General features: G+C 40.1%; 1 protein-coding gene across 1 annotated transcript in view; it reads right to left on the reverse strand.

Annotated features, from left to right (window-relative positions):
* The window catches only part of ccdc18 (coiled-coil domain containing 18), a 78691-nt gene extending 62531 nt beyond the window's left edge, over positions 1–16160 (reverse strand). The window contains 8 exon segments of the mRNA XM_034182538.1: positions 1654–1942; positions 3775–3896; positions 5328–5424; positions 5522–5650; positions 10268–10374; positions 12960–13097; positions 15955–16014; positions 16122–16160. Of these exon segments, the coding sequence (XP_034038429.1) occupies positions 1654–1942; positions 3775–3896; positions 5328–5424; positions 5522–5650; positions 10268–10374; positions 12960–13097; positions 15955–16014; positions 16122–16160 (981 nt within the window).
* Positions 16161–17914: the final 1754 nt, after the last annotated feature.

A 17914-nucleotide genomic window follows, 5' to 3' on the forward strand; every position in this document is an offset into this window, starting at 1 on the left:
CTTGCTGTATGGGTTGGTAAGCTGCCTCAAGGTGTGTGAAGCACCTTGAGGCAGCTTTGTTGTGATTTGGCACTATATAATTTAAATAAATTGAAGTGAATGACACATGCTTAATGACATTTAATACTCCGTACAAAAGCCTTTGTTGGTCATGTCAGCTTCAAGAAGCCTCCTGTGTGGAGAAACTAGTTGTATGCATTGCTCAGGTGTGTGATACACAGTCTTCAAATGTTGAAGGTTCCGTGGACCTCTTCTATGAACTCAGAGCTTTAGTTCTGTCCATAGATTTTCTATTGGAATCAAGGCAGGTGACTGACTGGACTGTAGCAGCTTTGTTTTCATACTCTGAAACCAACAGAGTTTCCTCGGCTGTGTGTTTAGGATCTTTGTCTTGCTATAAAGTCCACCCTCATTTCATCTTCATCATCGTGATAGATGGCAGCAGATTTTTATCAGGAATGTCTCTGTACATTTTTCCATTCATCCTTTGTTCCATTATATGAGGTTTGCCAGTGTCAGATGCTGAAAAACAGCCCCAGCCCCATATTTTTTAGGAAGCTGCAGAGTTTTAATGTTAACAGTTCTTTTATGCAAATGTTTTATTCTTGTTTTATTGAGTCTTTTTTTAACCTTTTCTTTTATTTGCTGGTTCGGCTCCCTCACTCTTAAAAATAAGAACAGACTACAAGGCATTGTTAGACTGTGTGGGAAAATTGCAGGGACTAACTTGAATAACTTGGTGTTTTGGGGGTGATGTGCAATGCCATTTATGATGTGTATTATGGCATCCAAAGAATTCAATTTTGGTCTCATCTGACCAGACTATATCCTCCCAGTATTTCACAGACTTGTCTAAATGTTGCACAGGAAAATTTAAATGAGCTTCAACATGCTTTTTCTTCAGCAATGAAATCTTGCTTGGTGAGCGTGCATACAGGCTATGGTGGTTGAGTGCATTACTTATTGTTTTCCTTGAATCAATTTTACGTGCTAATTCCAGGTCTTTCTGAAGTTCTCCACAAGTGGTCCTTGGCTCTTGGACAACTCTTCTGATAATTCTTTTCACTCCTCTGTCAGAAATCTTGTGAGGACCACCTGGTCATGGCCGGTTTATGGTAAAATGATGTTCATTCCACTTTCAGATTATGGCCCAAACAGTGCTCACTGGAACATTCACAAGTTCAGAGGTTCTTCTATCACCAATGCCATCAGTATGTTTTGTAACAATACCACTGTGAAGATCTTGGCAGAGTTCTTTGCTTTAACCTATTATGAGATGTTTCTTGTGCCCCCATGGTAATGAGACACCTTTTTATAGGTCATTAGTTGTGACTGAAGCAGCTGATAAAGGGCAAAGATTACTTTCTAATTGCTGATAGATAGCAGCTGGTGTCTTGGCTTTCCATGCCTTTTTGCACCATTTTTCTTCAAGTGTTCAATATTTTTTCCCTGTGTCATTTCATATTATACATAATTTATGGACATCTGTGGTTTGATTTCTTTGTATGTGTGAATTATTTGCGTTGTTACTGACATCTGGTGAAAATTTCTTGTAAATACCTTTAGAAATATATTACTGAGAAAATGGTGACGTGTTCAATACTTATTTTACCCACTGTATGTACCATTTGCATGTGTGTGAGACGTGTTTACCTCTCGCAGATGCAGCAGGGACAGTATGGCCTCTAGGCTAGCTAACTCTGCCTGACTCTGCTGAGTCCGTTTCTGGCTCTGAGCCAACTTCTGCTCCTGGTTCTGGGTTACAGCGCACAGGTCTTCCAGTTCCCTTTGTACGGAGGTCAGTTTCCTACACTCTGCAGACCGATCCAGCAGGTCTCTTTCCAGGTTCAAGGCCCGGCGTCCAGCCTCTTCCAGTTGGTAACGTAGGTCTGAACAGTTGGCAGCTGCTGAGTTTGCCTGCCTTAACTCCTCCTTCAGCTGGCTGTGAGGTAGAAGAGGGAGACAGTTGTACAACACCACCAAATCAAAAGCAATTCCTTAATATAACATGAATACTGAAATCTGTTAATTTACACATAAACTTTGCCAACAATAACATTACAAAAACAATGAGGCCTATCTTCCACCCAATGCAAAGCACCACAGAGTAAGTGTAGTATACAACCAACCTGAGGTGGAAAACCCCAGTTTCAGTGAGTAAAAGTCCTAACACATATTTGTTCCATCCACCCACTAAACCAGCTGATTCCAATTCATTCTGCTGTCAGGCAGATAGATAAGGTGATCAGTTAAATCAACTGTTTTGGGTGCACAGGTAGAAGCAATACATGGTAGGACATTCAGTGACTGCAGCTGGGATTTTCCACCTTTGCAAAAAACACAGTTGTAGATTTAATGGTCAGCACCAGTGTTGTGCAATATAATGAGTGAGTTGCATTATGCTCATCTGTACAATATATTGTCTATTGTCATAGATTGTCTTGTCTAAACACAAGATGTGGGAAAGGGGCAGTGTTTGTGGACTGTTATACAGTAGCAACAGAAAGAGATTGTGCCACAAATAAGCAAAAAACCTGGTCTAAATTTGAGCACCGACTTGTTGTTGAGGGTGCAACGGATCGCAAAACTGACAGTTCAGATTGTATCCCAGTTTTAATCATGGAACGGATCATTTTTCCAATCAAGAAAAAAAAGGAGACAAATATAACTTTACTTTCAGAGTGGGGAGCCACTCAGAAAAAGTTGACAGCAGTCATTTTTTTCCCAAAGCTCGCAGAAGTCCCAGGCACCTGGACTCCACCCACCCTCAATTCACTAAGCTAAGGACAGCGTAGGAAAAATGTCACTCTGTCCTCAACTCCTCATATTCTGGAGTGATTCTTTCACTGCTTGGATCTCAATGTACATGGAGACTGCACCAGGATAACATAAGCCGAACCAATCTCAAGGTGGTCAAGGCTGTCTGTTTTTAACACACTCTGTTCACGTGAATGCACATCTGCTTTGATTCACTGCAAGTATGCCTTGAGATTTACTCAATTATTACTTTAAAAACATGCCACTTTGACACTAATTCTGTATTTCATACTATGATGTAAACTTTTAAATTAATATATGGGTCATATGCATGCTGAACTGTGAGGGGTTGTACGACTCATAGATCAAGTATGGTCTGTTACACCACTACTTGTATGCCACAATGTTCAGATGCATCTTACAGTAGTGGATTCACAATACATGTACTCTCTGCTTTGATACACAAACTGATTTGAAGGCAACCATAAAATTAAATAAAAGTAAACATTAATGTCAACAATACAAAACTTCACCTTACTGCTCCACCTTAGGCAGCCTTGGTGGCAGATCTCCAGTGGTGTATTGTGATGTGTTGGCACAGAAACATTAACTCACCAAAAAAACCTCTCGCTTGAGTCTGCTTTCTAAAAAGCAATGTGCCAGGTTTCTTGTATACTCTGGCTCTTAAAAGAAATGGCAGATGACAAAACTGATTGATTTATTTTATGTTATGCCCAAAACACACCCATAACTGATGAAGTGCATAAATCCAGCCCCCTTGCACCCCGCACCTTAATTTGTGCTCAGATTATGCACCCTCTAAATTGTAAAGTTTAGCTGAATACACCGCAAAAGCACTTTCACTGTGCACCATAGACCACCAACATAAAAGCACTTTCACTGTGCACCATAGACCACCAACATAGGACCCAATGACTGCAAATGAATCTTGTCAAGTGACATGAATATGCTAAACGCCTTGTGGTTGGGTCTATGTGAGAATCAACACATGCATACTTAATGGTTTGGTTCTGTTCTGCCTTCTCATGTTCCAGCACAGCAGTCTTCACTTCCAACTCTTTTTTTCCTCTGTCACACTCAATAAGGCTCTCTTTGAGATTTCTTTCACTCTCTGTTACCTGCAAAACACAAAAACAAAGCCTTGATTGCAATCAGTACAAAGCAACATAAAGTTATGGCAATCCCTCGGTGGCAAGGAAGATTGTCTCTTGATCGATTCCCAGGTGGGACGGTGGATGCGGAGATGCCAGAACAAGCCGAGTCTTGATGCACACCGTTTCTGACACACACTGAATGTTGTTGCTGTGGGAAGCTTCTGCTGGTCAGGATCTTGCTCTGTCTCCTTCTTCTTTGTCCTCGGTGTTGTTCATCCACATTTTTTGAATACGTCCACTCCCTTGTGGATCATTGTTCACCAGTTGACTTGGTCCCTTGCTTGTTCTTTCCAGGTCTTTCAGTTGATGGGTCAGCTCTTGAGGTTGTGCTTCAGGAGGTCCTTGGAGCATTTCTTCTGCCCTGCTCTGGACCATTTTCCTTCGCTCAGGTGAGAGTAGAAGATCTGCTTGGGAAGTCAGCTGTCATCTGTCCTCATGACGTGACCCACCTACTGAACACCCCTACTCCACAGGATGCCGTTCTATTATGATCGTCCACAATCCAAAAAAAGCACAAAAAATGGGATGACACAGCCTACTCTAGCTTGCCTCCTAACAGGCTGGCTTATAAAGTGCAGACCTGGCAACCCACTCAAAAGCAAAAGGAGCTGCGCCCAGCTGTGCCCTTAGCCAGAACCACAACAAACGCTGCTTCTGCTTCAAATTTTTACAGTGATAGAGGATGATCAAACAAGTTATATGCTGTACTCACAAGTAATACGTATGAACATGACTGAAGTTGTTAAAACTACAAACACATGGACATTACCAGGCACTAACGACAATTTTGCGAATAGAGATGAAATTTTTGAACAGTTCGAAAATTTGATCCCGATTTCAAAACTGGTGCCAATGATGGCCATAACTAGTACATATACCAGTTTGTTCAAGACTGACAAAGATGGATCAAGAAACTGCTGTGATGCTTCAAAAGATGCCCCGATTTGCCATTACGGATTTAATGGGAATGAACGGCGGTCTGTGGAATAGCCCCAGAAGCTGGTTCTTGATGATGACACATTCTGTACTTCGGAGCTTGGCCGAGGCTTTCCACCTGATGTGCATGATACTCCTCTGGCAGTGTTGGTGGAATCGCTCAAAGGTCTTCGGGTAGCAGTGGTAGGTAGTCCAGGTCTCACATATGAATAGCAGGGTTGGCATGACAACAGTTTTGTGGACAAGGATTTTCCATTTCATGTCGAAGGTCTCTGTTGTTGAAAAGATGGGTGCAAAGCTGGCTGAAGGCAGTTCCTCACACTTGAGTTGGTGTTGGATCTCATCATCCGTGTCAGTGTTTGATGGCATGTGTCTGCCCGGGCATGAAAAGTGGGTCATGTTCTCCAGGACCTGTCTGTGCAGTTCATACAAAGTAAGTAAATATCTGAATTGATATACCTTCTTAAGTTTAAGAGAAGTAGTGGCTTTGTAATCTTTGAATGCTTCTTTGAGCTTCTCAGCATTAAGAAGTGCTTGGTTTCTTTGTTGCTCAGCCCTGGAGGACATGAAAAAATTGGGAAACTAAATTAAGAAGTGTAAACTATAACAACATGAAAGTGTGGCATAAGTTAAACTGAAATAAAAAACGTCACCGCTTGCACAATGTGGCCTTGCCGTCCAGCTCTGCTCTGAGCTCGCTCAGCTCCTCCGTCAGCCTGCTCAGCAGTATGTCACTGTGGACCGCGGCGTCCAGGCCCTGTTCCACCCTCTGCTCTGCTACCCTGAAAAAAAAAAAAAAACATGTTTGCCAAGTGGGGGATTCATACTCTGTTTGCATGGAGGTTTTATTCAGGGAAGGTTAAATTAAAATCATTTGTACAGTAAAATTCAAAACTGGGACTGGATTCAAAGTTTGACAATTTCATCAGTTTCACTGTTTTCCATCAGTATCTCCACCAAACAAAAGAACAGGGTAGAGGAAATCTGGTCATCCTGTTTGTCTGTGCACTTGGTCAAGAAACTTGCCCACTGACTAAAACTTGCTCACTATCAAGATCTTTCATAGACTTTATCCTGATATTCACCTTTTTTTAAACTATGAAAGAACGTGTTTTATCAAAGAACATGGGAGTTGATGGTCTAGTGATTAAGCAGTGAGCTTGAGACCAGAAGATCCTCAGTTCAAACCCCCGTCTGGCAGAAAAAAAAAAAAAAAAAAAACTAAGGGCCCTTGGCCTTTAATCCCCAAGTTGCTCCCGGAGTGTAGTGAGCGCCTTTGCATGGCAGCACCCTGACATCAGTGTATGTGTGTGTGTGTGTGTGTGTGTGTGTGAGTGAATGAGCAGCATAACTGAAAAGCGCTTTGAGTTTCTGATTCAGATGGAAAAGCGCTATATAAATGCAGTCCATTTACCATGAAGGTATAAATAACCACTATACACATAGACTGGATGTTATCACCTCCATGTAACTCAAAGAGAGACCTGTAGTCCAGGACATGCCACCAGCTACTGGAATGTAAATTATTGCCATTATGTTGTGACTTGGCATTTGCAGTAATCCGCACTATAGGCAGTGGGCCATGTGGAAATGTTGTGTATTGCATGACCTACAAAAGGGTGGGTATGATTTTTGCCATGATTTTATCAAAAATGTTACAGCAAATGTTCAATGTCTTTTCACATGCAATATCTTTGTACGTTATTTAGTAATTTGGATTTTTAAATCATATTTTGAAGAACTACATATCCGCTCAGCCTCAAACAAAAACATCCAATCGGAAGATGTGATCAATAGATCACTTCCAATTGACCCAATAACAATCGCCATAGTTGAGTGGTTCGGTCAAGCGTTGAGACAACATGGCGACTTCCAATGCGGAAGACAAGTTATCTCCAAGTGAGCACCAAAATGTGTGTTATGTGCATCTTTCCATCAAAAAAGAGCAAAATCGTACCATTTTCAAGAACAACATGGGACAGTTTTTTTTTTTTTTTTTTTAGAGCATCTCAGTAATTGGAAGGATTTAGAAGGTGCACAAGCAAAAATCACAAGACATTTCATTGCTAGTCATGCTAATGTCAGTTGTCACAGTACAGTACATGGAGACAGTGGATTCCACCAGACATGCTACGCACGATTTACAGATTCACAACATGTTGAGAGAGTTGCAAAGGACATGAAAAAGAAAGCAGAAGCTGCAGCTTCTGAAGGTAAGCTTAAATATTTATTTGATGGAAGCTTATAAAAAATTTTCACGATATGTCAATCATGACACGATGAACATGAGTCATGACTCATGTTCATCGTGTCATGATTGACATATTGTGAAAAACATGTATCACAGTTCACGTGTATCATGTAAACGTTGTTGCATTGTTGCAGTGTCTATGTAGGTTTGTGACAATTATTTTGGTGATCATATCAATGTGAAACTGAAGATCATAATCATGGCAGTCTATATATTGCTGTATTTATAACACCTGAAACACAGTCTGTGTGATTGTGAATGTATTGCTGATAAAATCATATCCAATTCATGTGTTTGAATTTGCCTACAGGTAATGATGTAAATAAGAAGACTATAGTAAAAAATTATTGGTGCATCAATAATCGATTCATCAAAAATTGATGCATGTAAATGTCAACAATAATCATCCGTAGCTGGATCTCTTTTGTTGCCCCACATTTAAATGTGGGTTGAATGAAAAATCAACCTGATTTGTTGTTGAATTTTAGTTGCTTTTATTTTCCTTATGAACTTGTATTTCATTTTTTTATAGACTTTTATATGATACTATTTTATTCTTATTCTGTGTTTTCTTTTATATTATTTCTAATTATATTATTATATGATTAATAATAACATTTATATATTTTGAACTACACTGTATTTACAATGTACTCCAACAGTAGATTGCTGTAAAATGTATTGACTATACATGTACTATCTGTACAATACTGTTCGCCAAAGTTATTTCTGTTAGTCACTTCATTAACCACATTCAGAAATAGTGATTATTTTAATACTCATAATCAGCATTTGCCTTTGCCTTGATAATAGGAATAATAGATAGTTGAAGATCATGTTATATGCATTTAAATGACTTCTTCCAAATGTCACTGCATCACAATGTGGCTAATGGCATTTAGATGAGGAAATGGTTGTAAACTTGAACAGTAGTCCTATCTTCTAGCTTGCAACTACTTGGGTCTTGATAAATGTCTCTCCGGCCCTACTCTAATAACACACATATCTGTAAGGGTAGAGGGGAACACAGAGGAGATACATGTGTTAGTTGCATGAACAGAATATGATTTCATGGTGTCACAAAAATAACTGTTAACTTCACTTGCCGTAAGTTGGGGGAAATTTGGACAGTGGGGTGACTTTGGACACTATCGAAAAATTTGTCTTTTATGTATCTTCTTTTACCAAACCATGTTTTTCAAATTGTTTTTCAGAATATTACTATTAATATTCTTAAAAACACAATTTGGTAAAGAATATACATGAAAGAATCAGGTTTCCGCAGTATCCAAAGTCACCCACTGTCCAAAGTCACCCCAAATTATGGTACATGAATATGCATTTAGTCAAATAAGGTAAAGGGGGCATTAGGGATTGATTGATGATTGTTTGATGATATTTTGGGACAGTGGTTCTCAGTAATGCTCAAAATTTACATTTGTGAAAAACAGTATGTTGTTCGTTGTACTATTGGCTTCCACTTACCAACATTTCACACCCACCCCAGAAGTAGGTCATGGAATAAAAAATCTAGAGGGATATTGGTTGTACAGCCCACTGCCTACTAAGGTTGCCACATATACTCAACAAAAATATAAATGCAACACTTTTGGTTTTGCTCCCATTTTGTATGAGATGAACTCAAAGATCTAAAACTTTTTCCACATACACAATATCACCATTTCCCTCAAATATTGTTCACAAACCAGTCTAAATCTGTGATAGTGAGCACTTCTCCTTTGCTGAGATAATCCATCCCACCTCACAGGTGTGCCATATCAAGATGCTGATTAGACACCATGATTAGTGCACAGGTGTGCCTTAGACTGTCCACAATAAAAGGCCACTCTGAAAGGTGCAGTTTTGTTTTATTGGGGGGGGGGGGGGATACCAGTCAGTATCTGGTGTGACCACCATTTGCCTCATGCAGTGCAACACATCTCCTTCGCATCATCCGTGAAGAGAACACCTCTCCAATGTGCCAAACGCCAGCGAATGTGAGCATTTGCCCACTCAAGTCGGTTACGACGACGAACTGGAGTCAGGTCGAGACCCCGATGAGGACGGCGAGCATGCAGATGAGCTTCCCTGAGACGGTTTTTGACAGTTTGTACAGACATTCTTTGGTTATGCAAACCGATTGTTTCAGCAGCTGTCCGAGTGGCTGGTCTCAGACGATCTTGGAGGTGAACATGCTGGATGTGGAGGTCCTGGGCTGGTGTGGTTACACGTGGTCTGCGGTTGTGAGGCTGGTTGGATGTACTGCCAAATTCTCTGAAACGACTTTGGAGACGGCTTATGGTAGAGACATGAACATTCAATACACGAGCAACAGCTCTGGTTGACATTCCTGCTGTCAGCATGCCAACTGCACGCTCCCTCAAATCTGTGGCATTGTGCTGTGTGATAAAACTGCACCTTTCAGAGTGGCCTTTTATTGTGGGCAGTCTAAGGCACACCTGTGCACTAATCATGGTGTCTAATCAGCATCTTGGTATGGCACACCTGTGAGGTGGGATGGATTATCTCAGCAAAGAAGAAGTGCTCATTATCACAAATTTAGACTGGTTTGTGAACAATATTTGAGAGAAATAGTGATATTGTGTATGTGGAAAAAGTTTTAGATCTTTGAGTTCATCTCATACAAAATGGGAGCAAAACCAAAAGTGTTGCGTTTATATTTTTGTTGAGTGTAATTACATAAAGCTAGAGGGGATAAACTGCAGTTGAAATCTGGGCAGGAAGTTTGGTGAGGAACATGGAGGATGACGACCTAAAGTATGTGAGGAAGTATGAAGGTGCAAGGTTATGGAGAGATTTGAAAGTGAGAAGAACAATCTTATAATCAATGTGGTATTTGACAAGTAGCCAGAAGCGTTCCTGAAGGACAGGGCCAACATGTTCGGAGGAGAGGCTTCTGTTTATGATGCGGGCAGCATTATAACCATTTTCCAAACTGCTGTGTTGGTGGTCCAAGCTGAAATGGTTCATATGGAGGAGATCGGTCATACGACAGAGGTACAAATATGTTATATGTGTGATACTCTGTGATTTTAGTATATCTTTAACATGAACTTTGCATCTGTGTCACATCATCAAGCATGCAGCTTTCACATTAAATGATCAAGGTTTACAATAAATTAAATACCTTAGTTCTTCAGCCTGAATCTCCAGCTGGGTTTCAAGATGACGAATCTGCTCATGCAAAACAGTGACACCATTTTTATCTCCAATGTTGGCTCCTTGGAAGATATCCTGAAGAAGAAACCACATTTGTCCATATTATGAACTTCTTTAGTGTCAGTCATGCCGTCAGTTCTTCAATGTTTCCCACCTTACCAACTCAGATTTGCTTGGGGAAAAAAAACAAAATCCTGGTGGAAGATGTAATTCTGCAAATTTTCACATTTCTGCTATCATTGGTTTTCTCAGTAAACAAATAAAAATTCAAGGATGAAGGCTTGGGTGTTTATAAACCTTTTTCTAAGATTGTTTTTTGAAGAGGTCATTTCAAAATGGCTATATCAAGAAAACTACTTAAAAAAAAATCCTTCAAAATTCCAGGAACCTAGTATCTGATATGATTCCATAGGGGCAGCACACAACACTTCGTCCCAGTAAAAACATCCATGTTTGTTGGCTGCCCATGCCCCATTGTTCTTCTACATCTAGTGATACTTTGGGAAAGTCATCTGTTATAAAACCTGTGCCAAATATATAGTTTATAGTGGAGCAGGTAACTGAATGGATAAGGAGCTGGCCTGCCAATATGCGGACCTGGGTTCAAATCCCGCTCATGTCCACTTCACAATCCTGCTCTTTTTAGTTCATCTAGCTGTAAATGGGCACCGGCCTCGGTTTTGGAAGTAACCTGCATCCTGTCCAGAGGGAATCATGGCCTATCATCCACTAGATGCTACAGAATCCAGAAATAAGAACTGGCACCAACAGGCCTCAAGCCTATATAGGACTTACTTCTACTATTATCATTATCATAACAATCAACTCTAGGCTCTGAGTCTCCCGTCCATCTTCTGGCAAAGTGTAATTCACCTGGTCTTAAACTGTATAACTGATGATGCAGCAAATAAATGTTGCACTGTGCAGTTTCTCCAGCCACAGAAGCCAAAAAATGCCCTCAGAAGTGCACAACACATATCATGATACACCTATCACAGCTATCACAACAAGATGTATAATTACATCACTGTTCACACTAATTATAGAAAGTAATCTGTGGTGAATATTTAACTTTAAAGAAACAAATTATTCTGAAGTATAAACTGGCATCATTGATGCTATCTGTTTCCTGTTTTCATATTATCACCATACTCATTTAAAAAAATGATCCAATTTGATACAGGCCCCAACAAATGATAATCATGATGATGAACAATGTATGTTCCACCCCTAGTGGGTTCCCTCACTAGTCTCCTTCGTGTATGGTCACTCAGTTTTTGAAAACTGTCTACCCCGCAGAAATGTTTATCATACGGTACCATACTCTTTTTACTTCTTAATGATTGATGTAAATGAGGTCCAAGACATATTCAGTGACTTGGAAATGTTCATTCAATGTATCCATCCTCTGACCTATGGACCTGACTGCAAACGTGCAGCAAGAACGTGTTGGTCCACAGTTTCAATGCTGCTGGGATTGGGTGGGTATTGAGTGTTGGGTCAGCATAATATGGCAAATCAAGATGAAGATTCATACTTGATCTGCTGCAGTGACTCCATGTGAACAGATGTATCCAAAAGAAAGAAAACATTTTGATAAAATGTAGTATTTTATTTTTTTCCCCCTTCTTCATCATTAAGTCAATGTAAATCTTATTTGAAATGTTCATAAACTCAAATGTAGGTGTTTTTCTATTTCATTAAATTGTAGAATCAATTATCAAGTTATATCTTCAAGAATCTAAAAACAAAAACAACAACAACAAAAAAAAAAAAACAGCTGCCCCAGTACATGGCATCACAGACATCTGGCAGATGGTCCCTAATAATACACTGCAGAAGACAACCTCAAAGAAATAAAGGTGCCACTTCAGCTGAGCTGAAGTACAATTCAATTCAATTTATTTATATAGCATCAAGACCCCCCAAGCAAGCACATTGGCAACATTGGTAAGGAAAAACTCCAATTCGGCTTTTTTTTCTTTTTTTTTTTTGTAGGAAGAAACCTCAAGCAGACCAGACATCTGCTTTGGCCATCCAACCAATACCAAAAAGTCAAATAACAAACATGCAAAGACATGCAGGCATCCAGGTCAATGTCCAGTCTTGAGGTCATAAAGACCACAAATCAGCCAAGTGGTACAGATAATGGACCATGTCCATCATGGTTAACAGTCTCTCTACAACAGGTGGCATCCTGGAGGTTGGAGAGGTAGACTTTTGATCAAAGGATACTTGGCTCAATTTCCAATCAGTAAAATCACTAAGGTGCCCCTGAGCAAGGTCTGCAATCTCCAAGTTGCTCCAAATGTGCAGATGAGTGGTTTGTGTTTGTGTGTAAATGTGTCACATATTGTTAAAACACTTTGGAGTATCTGCATCAGATGGAAAAGTGCTAAAGAAATTATGTTAATTCACCATTTATATATAAGTGATGCTGAAGAGGAGAACTTAATAAAATAGAGTTCAGTCTTAGACGCAGCCTCAGAGTCAACCTTACATTACCACTCAAATTTTACTTAACAATTATGGTATTTCCAACTTGGTGGAAACAGAATAAGTTTCAAAAGGCTGCAGCTGAGACTGGCCCCTGGAACCCTGCTAGAACGGTGGCCAACATCCACAGTTCCTGTAGTACAAAACACCTGTAAGGATCCTACCTGGTTCTTGGAGGCACTCAATTCATACTGGATGACATCAAGATCACTAAAGAACTCTTCGTCCTGCAGGGTCACACATGCATTCTCTTGACGCACACAGCCCACCTTCCTCCTGGTGCGAGCAGAATCCATCTGAAGCTGAAAGGAGAGTACATCTGGATGAGAGGCAGACAGAGATTTGTTTAGTTATGATATTACAGTATCCCTTTGTACTAGCATACCACATGTTTACATCAGATTACAGCTTAAAGGGACAGAACACCATTTTTTATTAAATATATATATCAATAACAAGCAATAGCTTTTGTGCTTGTCAAGCAAAAATATATGTTAACATTAACATAAGAGATGTGCGTAAAGTCATTTCCATAACTATTTAACGAGTGAGACCATTTTTATAATATTGCTTCTGTTCATCACTACAGCAGAGTTGGAATTAAACAATCAAGATGACGTTGTAGTGTACTTTATAATTGATGATTTCTATTAACAATAATACTTACTTTTAGTTTGTCCAGTTACTTATGGGCTCTGAAAATGGAGAAACTATAAAAACAACTGTCATTCCTAAATTGTTAATGCTGTATTTTTGTTAAACCCCTTGAACTAAAACTGAAAGTCGACAAGAACATCTTTTGTTTCAACTTCCTTTTCATGGCGTACAGATGCAAAATTACAAAAGTGTTGTCAGTGTCCAAATACTTATGGACTTTGACTGTACTTTCATCATCGTGGACATGAATGTGATGGTATTATTGGTCTGTTATTTATTAGATTTTTACATCACCTTTCCTTCTAACAACACTCAATAAGCGCTTGGGAACTGAGGACACTAACTGTTGAAGCTTTGTAGGTGGAATTCTTTCCCATTCTTGCTTGATGTATGAATTTAGTTGTTCAAAAGTCCGAGGTCTCCATTGTCGTATTTTGTGCTTCATAATGCGCCACACATTTTCAATGGGCGACAGGTCCAGACTGCAGGCAGGCCAGTCTAGTACCTGCACTCTTTTACTACAAAGCCACGCTGTTGTAACACGTGCAGAATGTGGTTTGGCATTGTCTACTGAAATAAGCAGGGACGTCCCTGAAAAAGACGTTGCTTGGATGGCAGCATGTGTTGCTCCAAACCTGGATGTACCTTTCAGCATTGATGGTGCCATCACATATGTGCCCATGCTATGGGCACTAACACACCCCCATACCATCACAGATGCTGGCTTTTGAACTTTGTGCTGGTAACAATCTGGATAGTATTTTTCCTCTTTTGTCTGGAGGACACGGCGTCCATGATTTCCAAAAAACAATTTGAAACGTGGACTCATCAGACTACAGCACACCTTTCCACTTTGCATCTGTCCATTTCACATGATCTCGGGCCCAGAGAAGCCGGTGGCGTTTCTGGATGTTGTTGATGTATGGCTTTCACTTTGCATGGCAGAGTTTTAACTTGCACTTGCAGATGTAGCGATGAACTGTGTTAACTGACAATGGTTTCCTGAAGTGTTCCTGAGCCCACGCGGTAACATCCGTTACACAATGATGTCAGTTTTTAATGCAGTGCCGCCTGATGGATCGAAGGTCACGGACATTCGATGTTGGTTTTCGGCCTTGCCGCTACGTGTAGAAAGTTCTCCAGATTCTCTGAATCTTCTGATTATATTATGGACTGTGGATGATGGAATCCCTACATTCCTTGCAATTGAACATTGAGAAACATTGTTCTTAAACTATTGGACTATTTTTTCATGCAGTTGTTCAGAAAGTGGTGATCCTCGCCTCATCTTTGCTTGTGAACGCCTGAGCCTTTTGGGGATGCTCCTTTTATACCCAATCATGACAATCACAATGAGTGTCCTCAGTTCCCAAACACTTATTGAGTGTTGTTAGAAGGAAAGGTGATGTAACACAGCGGTAAACATACCACTGTCCCAGCTTTCTTGAAATGTGTTGCAGGCATCCATTTCAAAATGAGCAAATATTTGCACAAAAACAATAAAGTTTATGTTTGAACATTAAATATCTGGTCTTTGTGGTGTGTTCAAATGAATATAGGTTGAAGAGGATTTGCAAATCATTGTATTCTGTTTTTATTTACATTTTACACAACATCCCAACTTCACTGGAATTGGGGTTGTAAAGTCTGCAGCTTACCACAGAGCCAGAGATAAAGCAATAAATCTTCTGCTGTAAGGATTTATGGTCAGATGAGAAAATCGGCCCAAACGCCCAGGGGTATGTTTAGAGGAGTAAAGATGAGGTATTCAACCTCAAGAACACCAACAGTTAAACATGGTGGTGGTAGAATCGTGCTGTGGGACTGTTTAGCTGCCAGCGGAAGTGGTGCTTCACACAGTTTGGAATAATGAAGAAGGATAACCGCAGAAATATTCAGAAAAATCTCAAACCACTAACTCAAAACCTGGACACAATTTGGTGTTCCAATAGGACAATGACCTCCCAACACCCATCAAAGCTGGCTGTGAAACATATAAAGCAGACTAACACTAAGCTTTGAAACAGCTTTGCCAAAGTCCTGACCTCAACCCTACCAAAAATATCTGAACTATGAAGAATTGAAGTCTCTGCTGAGAAATCAACAAATTTAACTGAAGTCTATCAATTCTGCCAAGAAGAGCGATTAAAATATCAAACAAAATTCTGCCAGAAGATGGTTAATGTCTACCACAAATATCTGGTCAAAATGCAATTACAAAGAAACAGCTAACCAATAACAGATGTGGAGTATATAATTTTGTCCCTGTGCGGATTTCAGAAAAACAAAGGCAACAACAACAAAAATACTCGTGGATCAACTTCTTGGATGTTTTCTAATGCAGATCACTTCTTTAAAAAAGAAAATAAGTAACAACTTTTGACAGTGATACATTAAAATAATCTGTTAAAGTCTGCATGCTACTTTTAATTCGACTGTATAAATAGGATATTAATTCATTCTAAGAATTACAGTGCGCGCCTGGCCTTTACACTTTCTTACCTTTAAACTACCCGTAGCACTTTGCCTGACATACACAGAACCGTCGGCTACCTGAATTCTCTGAAAGCCAGTTCTGAAATATTCATAAATGAAATGAACTCATTTGTGGCGATGACAAAAGTTTGAATGACAGTAAACAAACACACCGCCAAACAACTGTCGCGAACCTGCTTCTTCTTCTTGTCGTCTTTTACGCCGCTTAGCATCCACCGAGGAGGATTACTGCCACCATCAGGAGATCACCGCCCGCCCGTCTTTTAAGTAAAAATAAATAAATGCCCATGGCGTCCCCACTAATCAGTGGGGTTCGCTTGAACCTTGTCTCCATATTCTGTTGTGCTTCTGTCCTCGCGTTATATTTCTTTTTTCTGCCTTGAGTCATCGCAAAGAGCAGTGTTTGTGTGCAAAACTTTGAACTCGTTACCGCCCCCTCCTGGATTGGCGTGTAGCTCAGTTGCTGACAGATGCTGGATTATGTTGTAGCATGTCGTTTAATTCTACTTTCCGTTGGTTTTCCTGTGGTCTGGATTCCAGCGGCTCATAACTGGGCCTGAAATTGGAATGTCTCAAATAACTTTGCACACCTATTTCAGTTATTTATTTATTTTTTACATTTGAGGCTTTTTACAGTTTGAGCAATAATTCTTAATGTCTCAACTGGAGATTCTTTTTGTGGAAATTAACTATTTGGTGACACAATGTCGAATTTTAAAGTATTTCTATAACATGAAATAAATGCAGTATCCTTTTCGTTGTATGTCAAGTGCTTTGAATGTCAGGTCAGGGGGCATGGTGCCACCCATTGCCACATCTGCCAATACCATGGACGCACCATGGGTTCAGATTTATTTACATATTCTGTATATAAATGACTGTGTTCATATTTGAGCAAATTGATTTTAACATCTTGCCTTTTTTTTTTAACAGCCCAATTTAAAGCAAAAGGTTGGTACTTCAGTTTCAGGTTCAGTTAACATTCAATCTATACTACTTTCCAGACCCAAATTTTTCCAGCATTGACATGTTTATTATGATAATATTGTGTGTTCACAGAACAAATCAGGTCTGTCTTCAGCATACCGAGGGGTGAAGACAAGACACCTGTGTCTCATCCACCAGAGGCAGGTGTGGTTCCAGTTTAGTGGAGGGCTGATGTTGTTACACATCTGCTTATGGGCCAAGCAGGTTTTCAGTATCACTTAAGGGGACAAAATGACACAAGCCAGGCTTGTACCTTGATGGACTACACAAAAATGTATGATAGCATCTCAGGGTGGTAGCTGGAGCCAGGAAGGGATCAGTGAAGAATTACACAGAGGTCAAAAATTCAAAATGCTCCAATCATATTGAAAAGTATACATTACTTGTCTGATTATATCTCAATTCCAAAAAGGTGTAGTTTGGACTTTTTACTTAGACTACTGTAATACATGCAGTTTTACTTCAGTAAACTATAAACACAGTACATAATAGTAATGGGTATGTTGGATGTGAATAACTCCGGGGCTGTGATAAGACAGAAATGTTATTTTGTGCAGTCAGAGCTGCAGTTGGATGCTGCAGTCAGCAGTGATGGTCCAGTGTTTGTGTTCAGACCAGCGCTGGAGCGCCCACCATCTGTCCACACGCTGAGACACAGCAGACACACAGGTGGAATCTGAGAAAGAGGAGCCCACCAAGATGATGGACTCTGGTTCAGCCAGATCTCCAGCAGCCCTTCATGTTCTTTTGTGAGCAGACACCACGTCCTCGTCCTCATTAGAGGAAAATAGCAGCAGAGGTCATCTCGGGTCAAACACACGGTGAGGCTCATTTTAGCTTCTGTTTCCTAAAACCTACCTGAAGGATTAGACCTTTTCTGCTGTTGTCCAAGTTCACACATGCATTCATATGCTGACCTGTAAAGTGGCGATCGTCACGCTGTGGTCTCCCTCTGTACGCCCGCTCACCGTATGCTAAC

Source organism: Thalassophryne amazonica, chromosome 12 (assembly GCF_902500255.1).
Source record: "Thalassophryne amazonica chromosome 12, fThaAma1.1, whole genome shotgun sequence".
NCBI classification, from domain to species: domain Eukaryota; kingdom Metazoa; phylum Chordata; class Actinopteri; order Batrachoidiformes; family Batrachoididae; genus Thalassophryne; species Thalassophryne amazonica.